A 21,204-nucleotide genomic window follows, 5' to 3' on the forward strand; every position below is an offset into this window, starting at 1 on the left:
AGGGCCCCTCTGGCAAACAAGTTCTGTACCATAACCAGGTGTCATATAGCAACACTTCTTAAAAAGCTGTTTGCTATTTGCAAACATTGCAGCTACTATAAAAATTATCCATCAAGCTGTGATCCTTCTAGAATACTAAGTTGACGGCAGAAAAATTCATGAATAACATAGCTACCGAGACCCTAAGGGGTAGAATTATTAATTGAGAAGAGATCCAGCTTACAGGTCAGAAGAAATTATTTCTCAGACTTCTCTGACTAGCAGTCAGGTCTAGGATAAAAATTCAAACACACACACACACACACACACACACATACACACACACACACAATCAGCTAATTGCTTTTGCCAGGATGTTATTATACATATCCCTTACCTTTATCTAATTATTTAATTAGATGTCTTAGTCCATTTGGGCTGTTATAACAAAATATCACAGATTAGGTAGTTTATAAGCAACAAAAATGTATTTCTCAGAATCCTGGAGGCCGAGAAGTCCAAGGTTATGGCGCCAGCAGATTCTATGTGGTGGCGGTTGAGGCCCATTTCCTGGTTCACAGACTGCCCTTCTCTCTGTGTCTTCACATGTCAGAAGGGGCTAGGGAGCTTTGTGGGGTCTCTTTTTACAAAAGCATGAAGCCCATTCGTGAGAGCTCCACCCTCATGACCTAACCATCTCCCAAAGGCCGCCCCCGGAAGCCCCCCCCCCACCTCCTAACATCATCACAGGGGGCACCAGGATTTCAACTTATGAATTGTGTATGGGGGTGAGGGAGCATGTAAACATATCATAATCATAGCAGATACCTAGTTTTCAAATACTTCTACCCCCAAATCCTGATTTATGTCCCATCCAAAGCTGTTGGGTTTTTTTTAATACTAACGTAGTAGCTGAAATATAGTATTTATTGAACTAGCACCTGCTGGATACAACGTACAGGATGTCCTGGACTTCAGTGCAACTGCACAGAATCCATTCACTCTGTCCCTTATACCTAGCAATTTAAGACTTTTTCATTGTAAAAAAGAAAAAGGGAGAGCAGGAGATTGAATTACAGTAAGCATCAAGGTTTATTTTCAAATCAGCATTTCCTTCCTGTTATACGAAGGTCTTTTCTACCTTTATAATTATTCTTAAAATTTCTGGGTTTTGTTTTCTTTCTTGGTATCCATGGGAAATAGTTTCACAGATGGAAAAGTCATACCTTAGCTGGGGAGGTTTGCCTTATATAACATTTCTCCTTTATCCAATGAGCCTACATTTATACTCTTCAAATAAAAAGAGAAGAAAAAATAGAACTGTATGAATAGGACTAGGAAGCTAGCAGTATTGTGTTCACACTGTTAAAAAATTCAAGGAAATTGTTCTCCATTTGAGATCTAAATGTTTTTAGCCATATGATTTCTGGAGACATGCCAAAAATGGAAAATTTGAGTAGATATTAGTAGAATTTGGTTTACACCATATTATGCTTAAAAATTATTTAGACTTTCTATCCTATTTCAGTATTACTTGATAAATTGGGAAGATGGATAGTTAGATTGATAGGTGGATGATATATTCATTCTATCTGATTGTCTGAATTAACCAGATTTACCACTTTTTGGCATTGAATGCATGCCAGAATTCAAGTACTTAGCATGAAACTTTTGGATAATATTAAGAGATTAAAATCTTCAGGAATCAACAATTGAAACTCTTCTTGAGAAATTGGTCCTCCACTCTATATGATCTTTAACATATGGCAAAATATGTAATTTTAACCAAGTATTTTGGGGCAGTAAGTACACATTTAGAATCAACATTTTTATGTGAATGACACCTCCATATTGTACCTTTTAACTGACCTAAGGAGGAAAGGGAGCAATAAACATAAAGTTTGGCAGATGTTCAGGGTGAAAAAGGAGTAGAAAGAAACTGGAGTGACTCTATATGGTGAATGTGGGAGAAAGAAGGAAAAGTTAGAAGAAGCAGAGGAAAGTAGAAGTATGGGGAAAGCCTCCCTTCCATTAACAAAGTTCAAGTCTACTCATTTTTCATTACGTAAAACTACTTGGTAGTGTTTCTTTTATATTATGCTATCCTCTCTACTGTTTTCTTCTAAATTTTAAGAATTCAAGATTTATCTTATTTGACTTTAGAGGCCCCTTATACTCTGAGTCAATTTTATTTAAATATAGAAAAAAAATGTCTCTGGAAACAAAACCACATCTATGTAATGTTGTAGTGTAACTCTTTTTGGAAAATGGATTTTTTTTTTTTTTTTCTTTTTGCGGTATGCGGGCCTCTCACTGTTGTGGCCTCTCCCGTTGCGGAGCACAGGCTCCGGATGCGCAGGCCCAGCGGCCATGGCTCACGGGCCCAGCCGCTCCGCGGCATATGGGATCCTCCCAGACCGGGGCACGAACCCGTATCCCCTGCATCGGCAGGCGGACTCTCAACCACTGCGCCACCAGGGAGGCCCCTGGAAAATGGATTTTTGAAGACTTGAGGCATAATATTAAATTCTGAAGAAAACAAGAAAGAATAGAATATATAATACTGCTGGGCTTAGCATAAATTTAAGAATAAGGAGTTGGGAAAAGTGAGGTGTGTTTTTATATGATAAATAAAATACCAACCAGTAAACGAGTTGCCTAGGGTAAGAATAATCATTAAAAGATGGCAGTACTGTAGGCAATATGTAAACTTTAAAATGATCATTTGGCCACGATAAGTGTCACTTCGCATGATGAACTTTTCTATTCTATGCCTTTCCTCCACTGAATTTCAGAGATATGATTCCTGAGGTCTGTAAGGCTATTTTGCTTCTTACTACGAGTTGGAGTTTGAATACTAGTTAAAAGATCCTTTGTTGAACAAAGGAAAGCACCTGGTTTGCCAGAGAGGTATTTCCCATCCCTAGCAGATTCTGTGCTCCGTTACAAGATTGCAGGTAAAAAATTACCCATTTCGATTCTCAAGGTCATTCCCAAGTGAGAAGAAAGACCAAATGGACAATGTAGGAACAGATACAAATCACACTGTGCATTTTCCATGATTCTCCAACAGAGTCAAATGAATGAAATGTGCTTCAAATATTACAAATATCAACAGCAGTTTAATCTTAATAAGGACAGGGGGCCACAGAGAAGAGCAGAGAGGGTAGTAGATTCAGTACCAAGGGGTGTACGGAAGGGGGCAGCAGGTGCTCCTTTGGAATCAGCCAAGCCTTGGGCTGTCCTTGCATGAGTAATCACAGGGCAGCCTGGACTACCTTAGTATCCTGCTGGTTCTGCTCCCTTGTACTTTCACCATCTCCCTCGGCTTTGGCTACCACCCTAATTTCCTGTAATGTGTGAAAGATCTGTCTTTCCACCCAAGAGTAGAAAGATGAGAGATATTCCCACCAATGGGCACTGTACTCTCACTGTCTCTTCCCACCATAATCATTGTGCTACTTGTCAGTCATCTCAAACGTTCACTTATACTTTCTTGATTGTGAAGGAAATTTGGTTTACAAAACAAACATGACAAAGGTAAATAACAGGTATAACTGTATTTGATGCAGATTAGCATGGCTATATGACATTAAACCACCCTTTTGTATCTGTTATCTCTTTCCCCTTATGGATCCTTCTAGATAGGAATTTGCTGCCTTTCAGCAAGCTGGTTTATATCCTTACTTTCTCCCCTTTTGTTACAACACGAACAAGATATTTCATTTTACCCATTTTTCCCCCCTCTGAGTAATGAGTTCAGTTTCTGCTTTATTTATTCAAATTATAATCTGGTTATATTCAAAAAGGATTTACAGTGATTATCTTTCTAGTTGAATTCCAGGCACCTCATCAAAAATTGCTTTCTCAGGGAAACTTGCTTTATCAATTGGCCCAGAATCCCTTTGACTGAATCCCTCAGAATCTATTTTCTCCCTTCTTCTTTTAGGCGTGGCCTTTTGAAGGGCATGATTACCCGCCTCCCTATCACCACCACCACCTGCCATCTGAGTTTACCAATCTCTCTTCTTAAAGCCTTACTGAACTTTGGGTTCGGTTTAGCCCTTAATTTTTTCTAATAATCACAAGTATGCTGACCTTGCCCACTGGATGACAGAGTGAGCCTAAAATACAAAAAGTAGTTAATAAATAGTAATTTTTAAAAATCTCTTAGAAAGAGGCAGGAAAAACTATATGATGGATTCATTTAGCTATTTTAATTTATTTTAAAAGGTTTACTTTAATTGTCGATACATGGACTTAATGCTTATCTTCTCTGGCTATAACAAATAGTTGAGTTTTATTTACTTTCCTTTTTGAGAGACACTTTCTAGATCCTAACTGTTAAATATTAAAATCAAATCTCTTTTTTGAAAAGCTGTTTTTAAGTATGCATGTACATATGGGGGGTATGTGTGTTATAGATTTCTTCAGAGCTCATGCATAGTCAGTGCAAAAGGAAAGAAGATATTTATAAATTCTCGCCGGGCACTCATGAACTGTGGTGAACATGGTAATTGTCTCATGTGCACAGCGTTGTATAAAAAGTTGATCTTCCACTGACCTACCCTTATGGTAAGAAGGACCTCAAGCCTTTTACGCTCACCTTGTAATTTCCTTCAGTTTTGACTGTTTCCTCACTAACATAATCTTCAGATTATGATTTAGCTTCCCCGATGGACTATGGAAAGAGACCCTGTTTCATATGGATGCAGCATTACAGTTCTTAGGTTGTTGTTGGTTTTTTTTTTTACCGTAAATTAATACTGTCATTCTGATGCCAGAACTGTGTGGGAATTTTAGTTACAGTGAATTAGCTCAACTGCTGATCAAACACTGACATGAGTGAGTCACTGAGCCTTCAAAGCAGAGGACTAGAGCCTGGAACAGGGTCACAGAATGAAGTGCTAGTCAGTACAACCTTCTGTCACTCTCAGCAGCCTTTCCTGGGCCAATTCTGCTGCAACTTCCATCTCCATATTGACATATAAATGTGTTCTCACAAAAAACAATGTTAATTAGAATGATCGTTTCCTAGATCACCCTTCAAGGTACAGTGTATCCCCAATACTACCAAACTCCCTAAGTCTGGATTCCAATATCTGTGCCCTGTTTGTAAGGACTAAACTCTCAGTACACTGAGCACCCTGGAGCCCTGAAGCAAGCAGGGAGTAGCTGGAGCTCCAGAGGTGCAGCTGGGCAACTTCTGCAATACTATGATCAGAAGATCTCCTTCTTGAAACTAATAGAATGTTATATGTCACTTATATCTCAATTAAAAATGCATATATCAAATCATTATGTTGTCCACCTGAAACTAATATGTTATATGTCACTTATTTTTCAATAAAAAAAGACCTCCTCCTTGCCCCCCTCTCTGGGAATGAACTCTTAGAAGAACTCTATATCAATAAGGTAGAGAAAATATATTCATTGAACTAATATTTATTAAGAACTTGCTTTGTGCTAGTGAGTTACAAAGTAGAACAGCTCCAGCTTTATCAAGGTTATATTCTCATGTCAGCAGGGCATGTGGGGAGCCAAAGAATAAACACATTAACAAATTAGGAAGTTTCATGTGTTAATAAGTCCTGTGAAGATAGTCAAATGGGAAGGTGTTATACAGAAAGACTGGGGGAAAAAAATACCACTAAGGGGAAGATGACCAGAAAATAACTTCTGGAATGGAGACAATGGAGTCTCAACCTGAATAATGATGATCTAGGGGCTGCACATGTGATAGAAATTCAGATGGCCAGTGTGGCCAGAGGATGGGGAGCCTGGTGGAAGATGGTGTGAAATATAGCCAGAGGCTAAAGGATGTAAGCCAGTGGAGACAAAAGTGAGGAGTTTGGATTTATTTTAGTTTCAGGTTTATTAGAAGGTTTAAGCAAAGTAACAAGAGCCCAATCTCCATTTTAAAAACTATAACTCTGGCTGTTATATTGGTATGAATTCTAACAAGGTAAATGTAGAAACAAATGTTCAAGTAAGAAGCAACATCCATGGCTCTGGGAAGCAATGATGATGTCTTAGGTTATTGTAAAATGGAGGTTGAGGAAAGAGACCTGGATGGAATATAGTTTGGTTTGGTCAGAGGCAGCAAGACTAGCTGAGAAATGAGATGCAGGGACGAAAGATGTGTGGCTCTTTCTGTGTTGATATATAAGCAACTGGGTGGTTTGTGGTTCCATTTAATTAGAGGTGGTAGACGATGAGAGGAACAGATTTGAGGGGGCTGGAGGAAGCTAGGGAAATAAGAGTTCCTTTTTGGCTAATTTAAGTCTTAATTGGTTCTTAAACGTCTAGCGGTAGGAATAATCAGAGCAGAGCCCACTGTCTGATTTTCAAGATAGACATGGGGTGTCGATGTAAATTAGTGTATCGGCAGCATGTAGATAGTTCTAAGCTTTGGGACTGGATAAAATCACATAGGAAGAGGGTTTATACGGAGAAGATAAGAGGCTGAGACCTAAATTACTCCAAAATTTAGAAATCAGATAAGGGAAAGGAGCCAGAAAAGAAGATGGAGAAGAAGCAACCAATGAGGTAGAAGGCCACTAAGGAAATTTGCTAACGTTGAAGCCAACAGAAAGTATTTTAAGGAGAGAGAAAACCAATCAAATACAAATAAGAGATTGAGTAAGATCATCATGGAGAAATGGCCATTGGATTTCACAAGTGAAGGTTAATGGGACCTTGGAAAGTTCACTTTTTTAAGATATTATATCTGATGACAGGAATATGATGTACCGCTTTTTCTATTTAAATTTCATAACCAGTCCAATGTTGAAAAAAATTAAGTGGGAAAAAAAGTGTTATCTAGACTATAAAATTCAGCATGGAAATGTTGACTATAAATAAATGTAAAGAACAATGCCATGTGATATAAAGGACAAATTAAACAGTTCTCATTACATCATCTAGCTTAAAATATTTTCCAGTCAAAGCAATTTGTAAATGTTAGAGTCAATTTCTGCAAAGTTGAAAGGTAATTTTTATACTCAGATATTCATAATGTCTAGTTTATTGAAGTCTTAAGCCATGTATATTTTAGCCATGAAGTAAAGATACATTGGTCCAAAAAATCATTTGAGTTAAAGCTGAAAACTATTTGTAGCAGATAGAAATAACTTTCTATGACTTAATATATTTTTTTCTCTAACCCAAGGTATGGTGACATGGTACCAAAAACCATAGCAGGGAAGATTTTCGGATCCATCTGTTCGCTGAGCGGGGTCTTGGTCATTGCTCTGCCTGTCCCAGTGATTGTATCCAACTTCAGTCGAATCTACCACCAAAATCAACGAGCAGACAAACGGAGAGCACAAAAGGTGTGTATTCAGTTCTGTGCAACCACGATTTAGTGTCTCCCATTTTGTATAGTAAGCTTTAAAATCCCCTACTGGCTATTCAGTGTTGTGGATTTGGTCGATAGTTGCATCAGTCAGCACAAGCTAAATTATACTATAGTAAAAAAGAACCTTAATACCTTAGTGGCTTAAAGCAACAAGGAGTATTTCTTAATCATGTTACAGATTGGTCTGGTGATAGAAACTCCATCTTGACAATGTGCATCTGCAATCATTCAAGCAGGGGTAAAAGGACATGATGAATCACACACTGACTCCTAAAACTTCCTCCTAGAAGTGGGCCAAATCACTCCCATCTCTACTGCCTTAACCAAATAAGTCACATAGCCGTGTGTGACTTCAAAACAGGCAGGAAAAGACAATCCTCCTGTGCAGCCAGAGACAGAAGGAAAGAAATATTTGGTGAACAGCACTAATGATAGTGGTAAAATCAAAGATAGATTCTTGGCAAATTTTATTAGAATCAGATTTCTTGATCTGATTCATTTAGTCTCTGTCCATCAGGGATCAAGCTGGTTCCAGTAGACAGGGGCTATTAAAGGGCACCAAAATATGTCTCAGATATCCAACATAGTTGACACAGGAAGTAGGAGAAATTTGATCATTAGTAGCTGAGTTTTATTTTTGGCCCAGCAGTTTACTGTTTCTCTGAACTTCACATCAATGAACTAATCTCAGAGTAAACAGGTTGTATACTCATTTGTGAAAGCAGGAAAACAATCCCTATATCGCAATAAGATTAAGATTATATGTAACTGTATATAAATATATATAAGCATATCATAATATTAACAAGATTTAACATTTACTGGTGGCTTACTATGTGCCAGGTATTTGTTTGATTTTTTAAAATAATTCATATAGTCTTCTCAACAAGCCTAGAAGTTAGTTACCATTATTATTCCTATTTTGTAGATGAGAATTCTAAACTACCCAGGATTTGAGAAATTCTAAGGTTGCATACCTAAAAAATTGGAGAACTCTCACTCAATCCAATCTGGCTTCCAGGTTCATACACTTGAACACTAAGATAGATGCCTCTCAGAAAAACTGACTACAAGAGGGAGAGGATATGGGGATATATGTATACTACAGCTGATTCACTTTGTTATACAGCAAAAACTAACACACCATTGTAAAGCAATTATACTCCAATAAAGATGTTAAAAAAAAGAAAAACTGACTAAATGTCAGCACACTTTCCCTCCCCATTCTTTGTCAAAATAATCACCTTGAGAGTCAGGGCCCTTGTTACTTAAAAATAATTATGGAAATCTCTTTTACAGTTTCCTTAAGGCTATGGTGCTAGATTTCCAGGATTCTTCATGGATACTGTATCATGTCCTTTAAGAATAGATTTATTTTTTTAATATCAAAAAAACAATCATAACCATGACTAAAGTGGATGTACAGTACAGGTATAACTCTAAAATATCATGAGAGATTTTGGTACAGTTCATAACTGGCTTTGTATGTAGTTCTAGAACAGGATTTTAAACATGCTTTCAAACAATGTTGATCTCTTTAGTAAAGCAAAAAGTATACTTTATACTTCATACAGTATAAAATATAAAACCTCATAAAGTAACTCTTTGGAAAGTTCAGGTTAATCAACGTGGTCACACAGCATGTTGTCCCGAGAATTTGTTGACATCCATTGTCAGAGGTCTGCTTCCTTTAGCAAAGAATCACTCTTTTAGCCTTGTAGTTTCTTGCTTTATGGAATGCCCCATTTTTGGACAAGTATCCAGCCTTTAACTAATTATTGTAGAGAATAATAATAAATAAAACTGATAATCCAATAAACAAGGCACCCTCTGGGCAGTTGTAGTCTCAGGCGGGGCACACTTTCACAAGCAGAGATGGAGGAATTTTGGCCACAGTTGGCCTCCATCAGGGCTTGTCATGTACCACAGCTGTGGCTCTGCCCACACACTACAGTCTCTCTACTGGGTACACACAAGTGCATTGTTTAAAAATAACAGAAATCCTACAAAAAGCATAGCTCTCCAGCATCCATCCTTCTCCAGTCTAGAAACTTCTTCTTTAATATGAGCCACCTATCATTCATTTTCTCAATGCCAAAAAAAAAAAAAAAGCTACCTGCATGAAAACTGTTCAAAGTACAAATCTGATTTTCAAATAAACCAGTCTTCAAAATATCTGTTCTTTTTTTAAATTTTTTCATCTGCCACAAGCAAATCAATATAGAAAATCTTAGAATGTTTTAGAAGCTTCTTTGTCTAAATAAATTTAGAATGCAAAAATAAATAAATATGATATTTAAAAAGTACACTAAATTGAAAAGCATGTTTTATGAATTTTTTATCTTTAAAGTATCTCCTGTATTCTAAGTTTCTGCCATAATGCAATGAATTTTAATATTGTGACTACTAGTATATAGAAAGCCAAATATAATAACCTAATGTGATATGTCCAGTAAATAGCCTGTGACCAAAAACTGAACATAGCCATCTAAGAAAGAAAGGTAGGTATGGAAATAAATAAGTTACTTACCGAGGGATATTTTCTATTTTCCTTCCCAAGAAATTTTTTTAAAAAACAATAAACATTTGTTAGGCTAAGATAGTTTCGATTTATCTGGAAATGGGCGATTTGACAAATATCAGAGTTATGCAAAAATAACCAGTTAATTCAGTCAAGCAAGATGTCCATTCAGTAAAAGTGTCAGTCAAGCTGAATAATAAATATTACAAAATGCTTTTTTAGACCAGAATTGTTTATGTTTAGTCCCATTGACAGCACCAAGCTCAAGCAAAACCTTATACACAATTAAAATAAGACAGTCTTGCATATCTGCACTTGCTCTTTTCAATTAAAATAGCAAGTGTTCAGTATCTGAAGAAAAATCCTCTTCTACACATGCACATGCACACACACACACACACACACAAACACACACACCAGAATATAATGGCAGAATATGGAGACATTTAGTCTCTTTTCTTACTCTCTTCAAATTTCTGAATCTTATGTCCCAAGTCCTGCATCCTCAATGTGACTTTCCCTTGACAGACCAACTCATAGTCATTTCTCTCTTCCTCCCAAATCTTACATCACTTGCTATCTCTATTCTCTATTTGGCAATTCTGTTAGACTTTATTTTGACTTTTATCTTTTTATGAGTATTATCTTCTTAGCCAAAGCCTAATATATCTTGAGAGCATTACCATGTCTCGCATTTTAATGCCTTATACTTATTTCCATTTTTTAATCTACTATTTCTGGTATTCTGGTTGAAGGCCAGCATTCAGCAGACATTTGGCATGGTGTGCCACAAGACCAAGTAAACCAATGAACTCATATAGTATTGTAGTAAAATGGAAGAAAAGCCGTGAATGAAACTGAGATGGGAGGTTCTTTTTCTAACACAGTACATGACTTAGCAAAATGGCTATTCTGTCTCTAAAACAACTGTTTCTTTTTCCCTAAACTTAGAACTACTTCTATGGTAGTGGTTGCCATAATATGTAGGTTTTCCATTATGGAAAATATGTCATTTTCCTTTGTTGGACAGTATTTTTCGGTAATGTACGTGTCTCATTTATGAAAGAAAGTAATATTTCCTAATACTGAGGCTAAATGCTTGGAGAATAACATAGGTGAGACTAGTAACTCTGATATAGGCAATATAATTACATGCAGTGGTTGCAAAAAAAAAAGAAAAAGAAAGAGGAGGGGGGGGGAGGAGGGAAGGTTGAGGGAGGAAGGGAACCAAAAAAGACATTGAATGTTCCAGGAGCCCAGTGAGACTTTAAGACTGAAGTTTCAACAATACCCCTTTCTGGAAACCAAATGTATATTTATATTACTTATTTCTGAATTATTACGTCAATTCTAAGTCATTTCCAAATGTGCTTGTCACTTCCCGTTGTTTTATTGAGTCTGTTCTGAAATCCTGGCTGCACCATACAGCTTGAAGTTAAGCATTTTCTACCTTCCAACTTCATTCTCCAGTACTGTCTCAGTATTTTGAGTCACCTAAACACTATCGTGCCAAACAAGAGTGAAATTTGTCTATTTTTCCCATCACTTATAAATATGATCTTTGTACAGAGTTTTATTTTAACCTGGAATCAGCACACACGAAGAAGAAATTCACAGAGGAAGAGAGAAGGGATGGGATTGAAGCCAGATGATATCTTAATGCTATTCTGAGTCCTTCCAACTCTCTGTGCTACTGTCAAATGCTGTGGGTGTGGGTAAAAGGGCACCTTGGTACAACTGTGGAGGGAAGTTTGGTAAAACCTTTCAAACAAAACAAACACACACGCCCTTTGATCCAGGAATAATGCTGCTTCTAGAAATTTGTCTTGCAGATCGGCTCATCATGATGTTCCAGGCAGGCAACATTGCTTGTAGTAGCAAAAAATGCCTTAAAAATTAATTGTGGTTGGCCTGATAGCTAAATGATGCTTCTCATTCCTACAATGGTATATTACACAACCCTAAATAAATGAGGTGGCTTTATGTAGATATGGGAGGAGTCCCACTTGTACTAAATGAAAACAGCTGAGTGCAGAAGAGTGTGCAGCATATTCTCCCGAGTAAAAATGTATGCGTATATACATAGGAATATATATTTGCTTTTATATGTCTAGAATATTTCTGGTAAGATTCTCTAGAAATATTGCCAGTGGTTGACTCTGAAGAACAGGAGTAGGTAAGTCCAGAGAGACTTACTTGTTTTTCATGTACTATTGTAGTCTCAAAATTTTTGTCATATGTATATATTCATTTTCCATTTAAAAAATCTAGATAATTAAAATTGTTTTATTAAAAAGAAGATTCCAGGGGCTTCCCTGGTGGCGCAGTGGTTGAGAGTCCGCCTGCCAATTCAGGGGACACAGGTTCGTGCCCCGGTCCAGGAGGATCCCACATGCTGCGGAGCGGCTGGGCCCATGAGCCATGGCCGCTGAGCCTGCATGTCCGGAGCCTGTGCTCCACAACAGGAGGGGCCACAACAGTGAGAGGCCTGCGTACCGTAAAAAAAAAAGAATATTTCAGGGCTAGAGACTGAGATAGTCTTCCTCTGGGTTGTTTAGAAAGGGGAAAGACGGAGTCATTACAAGTAAGTTCTTACCCAAGCCACTCCAGTTTCTTCCTTACATACACTTGTTATATGTGTCACACGAACAGAATGGTCACCAAAATAGTGCTTCCCAGGAAATGAAAACCAGACTCATACCATGACAGTCTGGGGCAGATATACAACAGCAGTTTTAAAGTAGAACAGAATATCAGAAGTCCAACCAGTAGACAAAGTGGATAAATTTAGGGTAGTGGTAATTTTTTTTTTTTTTAGAGAGCACATGGTATACAGCGTCTACACTGGCCAATTTAACAAAAGAATTGCAAAAAAACAGAATTTGATATTTGAGGATGCAGATACAACTGAATAGTTTTCTTTAAAGGAAGGCCTGAAGGAAGGGAGAGGGGAAGGAAGGAAGGAGAGCGGGAGGGAGGCAGGTAAGAAATAGAGAGGAGAGGGGAGGGGAGGGGTAGGGAAGAGAGGAGGAAAGAGAAAAAAAAAGAAAGGCAGTAGGTTCCTGGAACTTAATTACTAAATTTAAAAAGAACATTAGTTTAAATGAAAAGAAGTTGGCTGTTGGTTTGCTGGGTCTTCATTTCATTAAGTTACTCAGATTGGGATAAGTGAAAATATAAGCCTTACTGCTATTTTTCTCTTGATACAATTGACAGAAACAACACTGAAATAACGTGATCTTACTGTAAACACTTAATTACAATTCTTAAACGTATAACCCAACTCCAGAGTAGTTCATCAATCTCACTGATAAACGTTAACTAAAATAAAGCACTTAAATGGTGAAAGTTTACTTTTCAGTAGTTACATGTGAGAAGCTGGCATGCTTTTAAAAATGTGTATGCTGACAGTAGGATTATATAAGAATGCACTCAGTGTTTTAAGAAATCCAGTCATAGATCTTAATAGGACATTGCTTCTTTTTCTCTTACAGAAAGCCAGACTGGCCAGGATCCGGGCAGCCAAAAGCGGAAGTGCAAACGCTTATATGCAGAGCAAACGGAATGGCTTACTCAGTAACCAACTGCAGGTACAAGTCAAACATTTCTTTTCCTTTAATGTTCAAATTATTGGTGCAATATTGATTTAGTTCTACTTAACCATATAATTTTATTGTGGGTAATTGCGAAAATGGCTATGAAACAACAAAAGTGTCATCTTTTAATAACCTGGCCCTGTAACATCTTTTCTCTTTTTTTTTTAAGAGGAAAAAAATGTGTCTTTACTAGAACTATCCACGAAAATTGTTTTCTAACAGTGGCATCCCAGGTGGAATACAATGACTACGTATGTTTAGTATACATATTATGGTTTATAATACCATATTTCCACAAAAACAAACCAGGACTCCTTGGAAAAATAGCCAATTCCATGCCTGTCACCCTGGACCATCTTACTGGCTGGAGGCTAGAAGCTGGGCTATGAAATATTGCCAGTGAATCATGATTCCCATTCATGGTTGGGCAATATTTCTGCACTATCTCACAGAAACTTGGGAAAAGTCAAAAATTCTCAACGACTCAAATACCTAGTTTTTTTTTTTTATTTCAAAATTATGTACGCTCCTTAAAGTTCATTTGAGTGGCGATGTGGCGGCGGGAGGGTTGACATCCTGTCTTGTTTTACTTCTTACTGAAGAGGGAACACCATTCTGTGTTATAAAGTTCACATGGTATGAAATAGAATTTGAGAAACTTTACTTTTACCTCAAAACTCTCTTTTAATTTGTAGGATTCCAATCATCTTTACTTACATAATAGCTTTTGTGTAGGTAAGCATGATGGTGGTTTCAGGATTATCTAAGTACTAGATTAAATATAATTATCCCAGGCTTTCCAAGGTAGCTGGGAGATGAATGAGTAAAAGAAAATTAAATTTTCAGTTCATGGAGGCAAGTCTAAAAGGCCAGATCGCTAATTTGATGAAAACGTAAATGCTGATTATCAAACTCAAAAGCAACTCTTCATTTGATCCATTTTAGTTAAAAAAAAATAAAATGCTGCCATTTAATCTCAGGAAATGGGCAAGATCTCTCTGTGGAAATATGTGGCCGAGGTTCTCATTGTTTGCAAATAAAATAGAAAGCCCTTTCTTCTCCCTGTTAACAGTCCTCTGAGGATGAGCAAGCCTTTGTTAGCAAATCCGGCTCCAGCTTTGAAACCCAGCACCACCACCTGCTTCACTGCCTGGAAAAAACCACGGTAAGGAAAAGGCAGAACTGCCTGCCCCTGCAGCTCAGAGAGTAATCCCGCTGGTTTTTGTGAATATTTAATACATCCAAGCACAATTTCACCATCTGCATTACTGCAAAATATACTAAAAACCAAAAAAATCCACAATGATTGAAATTACTTTGAAAGACTGTAGTGACATTTCAACTTAGAAAGTATTTTAGAGACATTAAAATGTTTTCATCCTTGGTGGTAATCTTAACCCTAGGCTGAAATATCAGTTTAATGCAGATGGAAAATTGTCTTCCAATAGCTGACTGCAAGTCCTATAAAATATCTTCTCCTGATTCTTAAAATGCTGATTAAACAGAAATAAAAATAATGAAGTTTAAGTGTTCCTGACATCTGGATAAAGAGAATAGCAATAGCAATAGCAATAACAAAATAGAGAATAACTGAATATAAGCATTGCTTTCATTCACAGGTATAATAAACAGAGATTGATAATAAAAACTATCTGTTCTCATAAGAAAAATGACGCATTTAATTACTGGCATACCCCTTGGGGCTGAGGATTCAGTCTGCATTTCTCCACTTGTAAGCTCCCAGTTGGACCGCCTCTTTAACAAAGGCATCTGTTTCCTAGCTAGCTTGTCAAAAGGGATCACAGCCTGTGACCACAGAGCAGAATAAAACTTTCACCGTATTTGAATCAAGTCTGCTTGTTCACTCACCAGAGACACACATATGTATTCTCAATTCTGACATACTGTCCATCCACTTATTCATATACTTATATAGTCTTTCAACCAACATGTACTACTTGCCTATTATGTGCCAGACAGTGAGCCAGGCCCAAGATACACCGTGAAGTCAGGTATGGCCTCTGCCCCCCTTGAGCTGCAAGTTTGGGACAAAACATGGATGTTACTGGAGAAGGACAACTAGCAGGGGAAGCAAAAATGGGGCCCCAGTGGACTGGGGGCAAAGAGGGTGGAGCCAGAGGGTACCAGATCAGGCAAAGCTTCCTGGTGGAACTTGAGTTAAGAACCACAGGACGATTATGAGTTAGTTAGGCAAAGAAATGAAGGGGCTAAAAGTTGATGTAAGCACCTGAGGAAGACTGGAACTTGGCCTAAGAGGAAGTAAAAGAACTTGAGGGTGGTCAGAGGAAAGAGGGTACCATGGCACAAGCAGAGGAGCAGAGGAAGGCACTGGCCAGATTACCTTGTGTTTTGGAGGCACGTAAAGAATTTTGATCTTTATCTCGTAATAAATGGAAAATTATTTGAGGGCTTTAAACAGATTATATTAGTATCTTAAATAAAGATCTATACTTTATTAGGATAACTCTTTGAAAGTTAAATGATAACAATAATCAGATGTAGGTATCCCTATCTTTTTGTTTCTATTTTCATTTTTTGACTATTTTACCTTTTAGGGCTTTTTTCATTAAAAATTATTTAATACTAATTAATATAGTTTAAATTGAGCTACCTGCAAAAATATACGTTAACCAGCCACAGAATGACTTCTTCCCTTTCAATCACTGATGAGATAAATTAGAATGTCATGCCTTATGACTTGTATTATGTATGTGAAATGTGCATTGTAAAAGAAGAAAACAGATTGTGACTCCATTGTGAGCTATATTTTTTTCTATAGAGTTTAATATTTAACATGAAATTCTGTCTTAGCTGATCATATTATCCTCTGGACTCTAAACAGAATGTTAAATTTCATTTACTTCAAAATGCTTGTCTCAGCAAAGAAATGGCAAAATGAGTAACTAAAACAATATTTTTCCCATTAGCCAGTAAATTCCTTCAGTTGTTTTACTAATATTTTAGGATGAGAGATGGTTAAGTGAAATTTGGCATGAACAAAGCCTTCCATTATAAGACTATTCCCAGCCACACAAAGAAAAAAAATAGTAATTGAAGATATTCTTAGTAGTTCAGACCAAAAATGTTTTCCCTTATGTTTCTGAGGTAAGAGTATGGCATAGGCAATTTAGGAAGCAATTCTTTATTAAATATTTTAAAAGCAAATTTTACACTGTGTTTCACTAAGATGTGGTATGTGAAATGATGTCCACCACTGTTGGCTTCTGGGTTAGAGGAACATAGACAGAGATCATGGGTCCAGCCAGTGAGGTATCACAAAGATAAGAATGGAGACCTTAAAAGTTCAGTGCTAACCCATTCTGGGTCAAATATAAAGTGATGCATTCTGATAAATTTATTTTACTTATTGAATAAGTCTTATTTTACTTATTTAATAAGTCATTTTTCTATACACTGGGAATTTTAGAGGAGCATCTAAAGGAATGGGAATTGTCTTAGTTATCTCATTTTCTAATTAAAAAATATTTTCAATCCCATGTGAAAATATTTGCTAATATATAACAGACAATCTAACTTGGAACATTCTATTAAAATAATCTCTTTCTCATAACTTCACTCTGTCAGTTTGTTTAAAAATAAAGTACATGTGAATTTACACATTCCCCATGGGTATTATCTATATTCATTTTTGAGGGTTTCTAATATTTAGTTGATAACTTCCAGATTTTATATTTAACTTAATAAATGATATTTCAAGGTAAAGTTAGTCTATAAACGGATACTAAATCAGTCTGTGTATATCAATCTCAGGGTCTAACTAGAGGGATATTATTTTCACACAAAGGCCAACAAGAAGCTTTGATATTCTAATTATTATGAAAATGATTTTTTTTTTACCCATAAGATCGTGTAAATGTACGTGGGCATATCTCATTTCTAAAAAGAAAACTATTCACATCTTTTTTTCAGAGGTAAAATGCGATAATACTGTAAGTCAACCATACTTCAGGAAAAACAATAAATACATTTTTTTAAGTTAAAATGTGTTTCTGTGCTCTCTTCACATTTCTTACCACTATGGAACAGAATCACGAGTTTGTGGATGAACAAGTCTTTGAAGAAAGCTGCATGGAAGTTGCAACAGTTAATCGTCCTTCAAGTCACAGTCCCTCTGTCTCTTCACAACAAGGCGTCACCAGCACTTGCTGTTCAAGACGACACAAAAAAACTTTCCGCATTCCAAACGCCAACATATCAGGAAGCCACCGAGGCAGTGTGCAAGAACTCAGCACGATTCAGATTAGATGTGTGGAGAGAACCCCACTATCTAACAGGTACCTGAGATTAATCTGTGTGCATAACATGCCTGTGCTGCTTCTCAGAGCACATCTCCACCTACTGTCATGTTGCCTCTGTGGCAATTAAATCCTAGTTCCTCAGGTCTAGAATGAGACAAAACTGGTCTGAAACAAGTAGGAAAATTAATCTACTGTAATATTCATTAAGAGTCAAAGGTAGTAGCTGAATCAGTACTAGAAGAATAGAAAGAAGATAAGAAGGTCAGGCACACACAAATGTATTCTTACCTCTTCAACCTCACAACTTTTTCTTGAGCAGATACCTCTACACTCAGGAGTCCCCTAAGTCAACACACATGGCCTGAAATGATAGTCAACACAAGCAAAAGAGACAAATTAAATTGACATTGATATGAATGAAAGGTATTCAACGGCACCCAAAAATATTCAACGTAGTCAATGTCACAGTGAAAAATAAAACTATGCCCAAAGGAATCTTTTGAATCAGTATACAGTTTTGATCATAAAGGTATTTGGGGCCTCAACAAACACAAAACTCAATCCAGTATCAAAAAAAAGATAAGCAAAATGCTGAAATTGTTTACCTCTGGTGAGTTTGTGGACAATTTAAGTGAAATTTTTCTATTGGTATTTTCCCTTTGCTTCTGTTTACGTGCTGCTTGTTTTGACCAAAATCATACATGTGTAATAATAAGTATCAATAGTACATTTCAACTAGATAAATCATTATAAAGATGAATTTCTGTCCAAAGAATTTTCCTTTGTTCTTAAAATTAAAAAGCTTATCTTTTCAGATTAGCAATCTATTAATTCAGTGCTACTTCTTTGTGGGCATCCAACAACCTTTGTGGAAAAAAATCAGATGTCTCTGGGATTAAATGGAATATTATTATTCCATTATTATTTCATTGCTCCAATATTAAATGTTGGAGCAATGAAAGATTTCTGTCTCTAAGATATTCTACCTGTATGTTGTTTTACATTTATTCCAAAACAAAGTAGAAAATGAAGAAGTGTTTATAAAGAAAATCTTAGGACAAACATTTTAATTAAGTTTTCTATGGAAAAAAAGTAGTTTAAAGCTCCTATGTCTACCCTCCTTACTCCTACCCTCTTTCCCCCTCCCTACACACAGTATATAACTCATGCAAGAATACCACTTGGGAAAATGTTTAAGTATTAGTAATGACAAACTTGAGTTCTTAACATTTGGTTGTCACTAAGCTGAGAGCCTAAGGGCCTCATATATCCCAAAGAGACAAGGTAGTAAAGAGATTCTGTGGTCAAAAGAATCGAGGTTTATCCACAGGGTATGCCCCTTTCATGATGGTATCTCAAACCTCTCAGAGGTCCTGTCTGAAAGAAAACTGTTTTACTTTGCTCAACCTAGGCTTTCCAAAGCTCACCTGCTCCTCTTTTTTGCATTTTTGTAGAAAACACTTTGAGAAACACTGATTGAACCAAATTCAGCTGGCTTTTAGACATTTATTCGATGTTAATGCCCTAATGTTCACGTTAATTTATCTTAAGGTTTGGTGTTTCATTTTTTTAAACCTTGGTGATTGTTCTTAGCCATTTAAAATGTTACTTATAAACATGAAAACATGTAATCCTCCGTTATTGGGGAAAAAAATTAAGTAAACAACTCACTTTCTTAAATCTATTTTTTCCTCATCAGCCGATCCAGTTTAAATGCCAAAATGGAAGAGTGTGTTAAACTAAACTGTGAACAACCTTATGTGACTACAGCAATAATCAGCATCCCAACACCTCCAGTAACCACCCCCGAAGGAGATGACAGGCCAGAGTCTCCTGAGTACTCAGGGGGCAACATTGTTAGAGTGTCTGCTCTGTAAGACAATTGGAATCAGGTCCAAGAGAATTTGAGCCCTGGCTGTGGAAAGAATCCCAATGTGGAAGAAAGAAGAAACAATAAACGTTTCGCAGGTGAAAACGACAAAGCAAGGAGGTTGGTAGTGAAACAAAGACAAAGTTTCCAAACTTGAGGATGGAAATAAAACCACCAAATGGCATTTCTAGATGGAGTCTAACCTGTCAAACTGAGAAATAGTCTGTGGCCCTTTGACTTTGTGAATGAGCACAATGAAATGCCGCCTATTGATGCTTCTTATGACCAGAACTCTTTTTTAATAAAATAAATAAAATAAATCTTTGAACATAATGTTCCAGTTGAATGCAAAACAAAAAAATACGGAAAACATTTTGATAAAAATTTTTCCTGTTAAAACCATGAACATTGGCTATGATGAAGATTATTACACATTAAAAAAAAAACCTCATACAACACGTTTGTATTGACTAAAGGAAACCATCATAATGCATGCTAGAATTCTTTGGAGCCGTGATCTCAGTTTCCTTACGTTGTCTTCAGAATCGGCATGATAAACTATAATTGTAGAAAGAGGGAATTTCTGTGTACTTACAACAAGCTGATTGTTCATGTTCCATGGTGGGCTGTGCAAATAAACTCCTTTTAGAACTGCAGTATTTCTCATGGGGATGCTCACTAGTAAATCTAAAGTGTTCAGATAGTTCAGTATTAATTATTGTTTTACCTTGCACCTAGATACTGTTACAACTGCAATAATTCATTGTACACCTGTTGTATCAGGAATCAGGATTTTTTGTTGTTGTATTTCCAGATCTTCTTAGATACAGTGAGACCCACATTCCATAGAAAAACTTCTCGTGTCGCCAGGTTTTAGATACCTTTTTAATCCAAAACCCTTGTGCCGTAAATGTTTTTCTGTAATATTCTTTGGTCCACTGTATTCCTGTGACAGTGCATTATTTGTTCCTGTATTCCTATAGCACCTTTCTCTTAGATTTATCATCATCAGCTGGACTAATGTTTTGTAGTTCAAAGGACTTTCCTACTTTTGTATTCTCCAACAAGTTATCTTATAAGTAGATTATCATCATCATCAATCCCCTTGTCAAAAATCAGGAAAAAAAGGAGTTGACATCTATGAATTATCTCTAACCTTTCTGCTGTTATGGAAAAGCCCAGATACTGGATATATCATTGTATGTTTCATGAAAAGAATTGGCTGGGATTAGTATCACAGGATCAGTGATCCCAGAATCTCACTGGATGTATTATTTATTTTGCTTTAGATATTGAATACATTTTGAGAATAACTAGCGTGAATTGAAATGCAGAGATAATCTGGAGTGCTTTATGCAGCAATATTTGTTGAAAGCATGCTTTCTACGCCACTGGGGAAGGCAGCACAGATTTGTCTCAGAAAGGTTCCTGCATATTGCAAGGAGCAATTTTCTCCTCTAAATCAGGAGGACAGGAGTTTGATGATGCAAAATTGAGCTCTATGTACATTTAACTGAAAAGTCTTGATATCTTTTCACCTTTAAAATATATCAGCAGACATGTCTGCACGTGACAGTGTAAAAAAGTTTTATGTCCAG

General features: G+C 36.7%; 1 protein-coding gene across 1 annotated transcript in view; it reads left to right on the forward strand.

The window, feature by feature from the left end:
* KCND2 (potassium voltage-gated channel subfamily D member 2) overlaps positions 1-19,613 on the forward strand; it is a gene marked incomplete at both ends in the record, with an annotated part of 468,862 nt that extends 449,249 nt beyond the window's left edge. The window contains 5 exons of the mRNA XM_082631613.1: positions 7,151-7,313; positions 13,355-13,450; positions 14,529-14,621; positions 17,525-17,772; positions 19,436-19,613. Coding sequence (XP_082487739.1) covers positions 7,151-7,313; positions 13,355-13,450; positions 14,529-14,621; positions 17,525-17,772; positions 19,436-19,613 — 778 coding nt within the window. The remainder of the gene's footprint in view (positions 1-7,150; positions 7,314-13,354; positions 13,451-14,528; positions 14,622-17,524; positions 17,773-19,435) is intronic.
* Positions 19,614-21,204: the final 1,591 nt, after the last annotated feature.

Source organism: Mesoplodon mirus (assembly GCF_964341445.2).
Source record: "Mesoplodon mirus genome assembly, chromosome: 9".
NCBI classification, from domain to species: Eukaryota; Metazoa; Chordata; class Mammalia; order Artiodactyla; family Ziphiidae; genus Mesoplodon; species Mesoplodon mirus.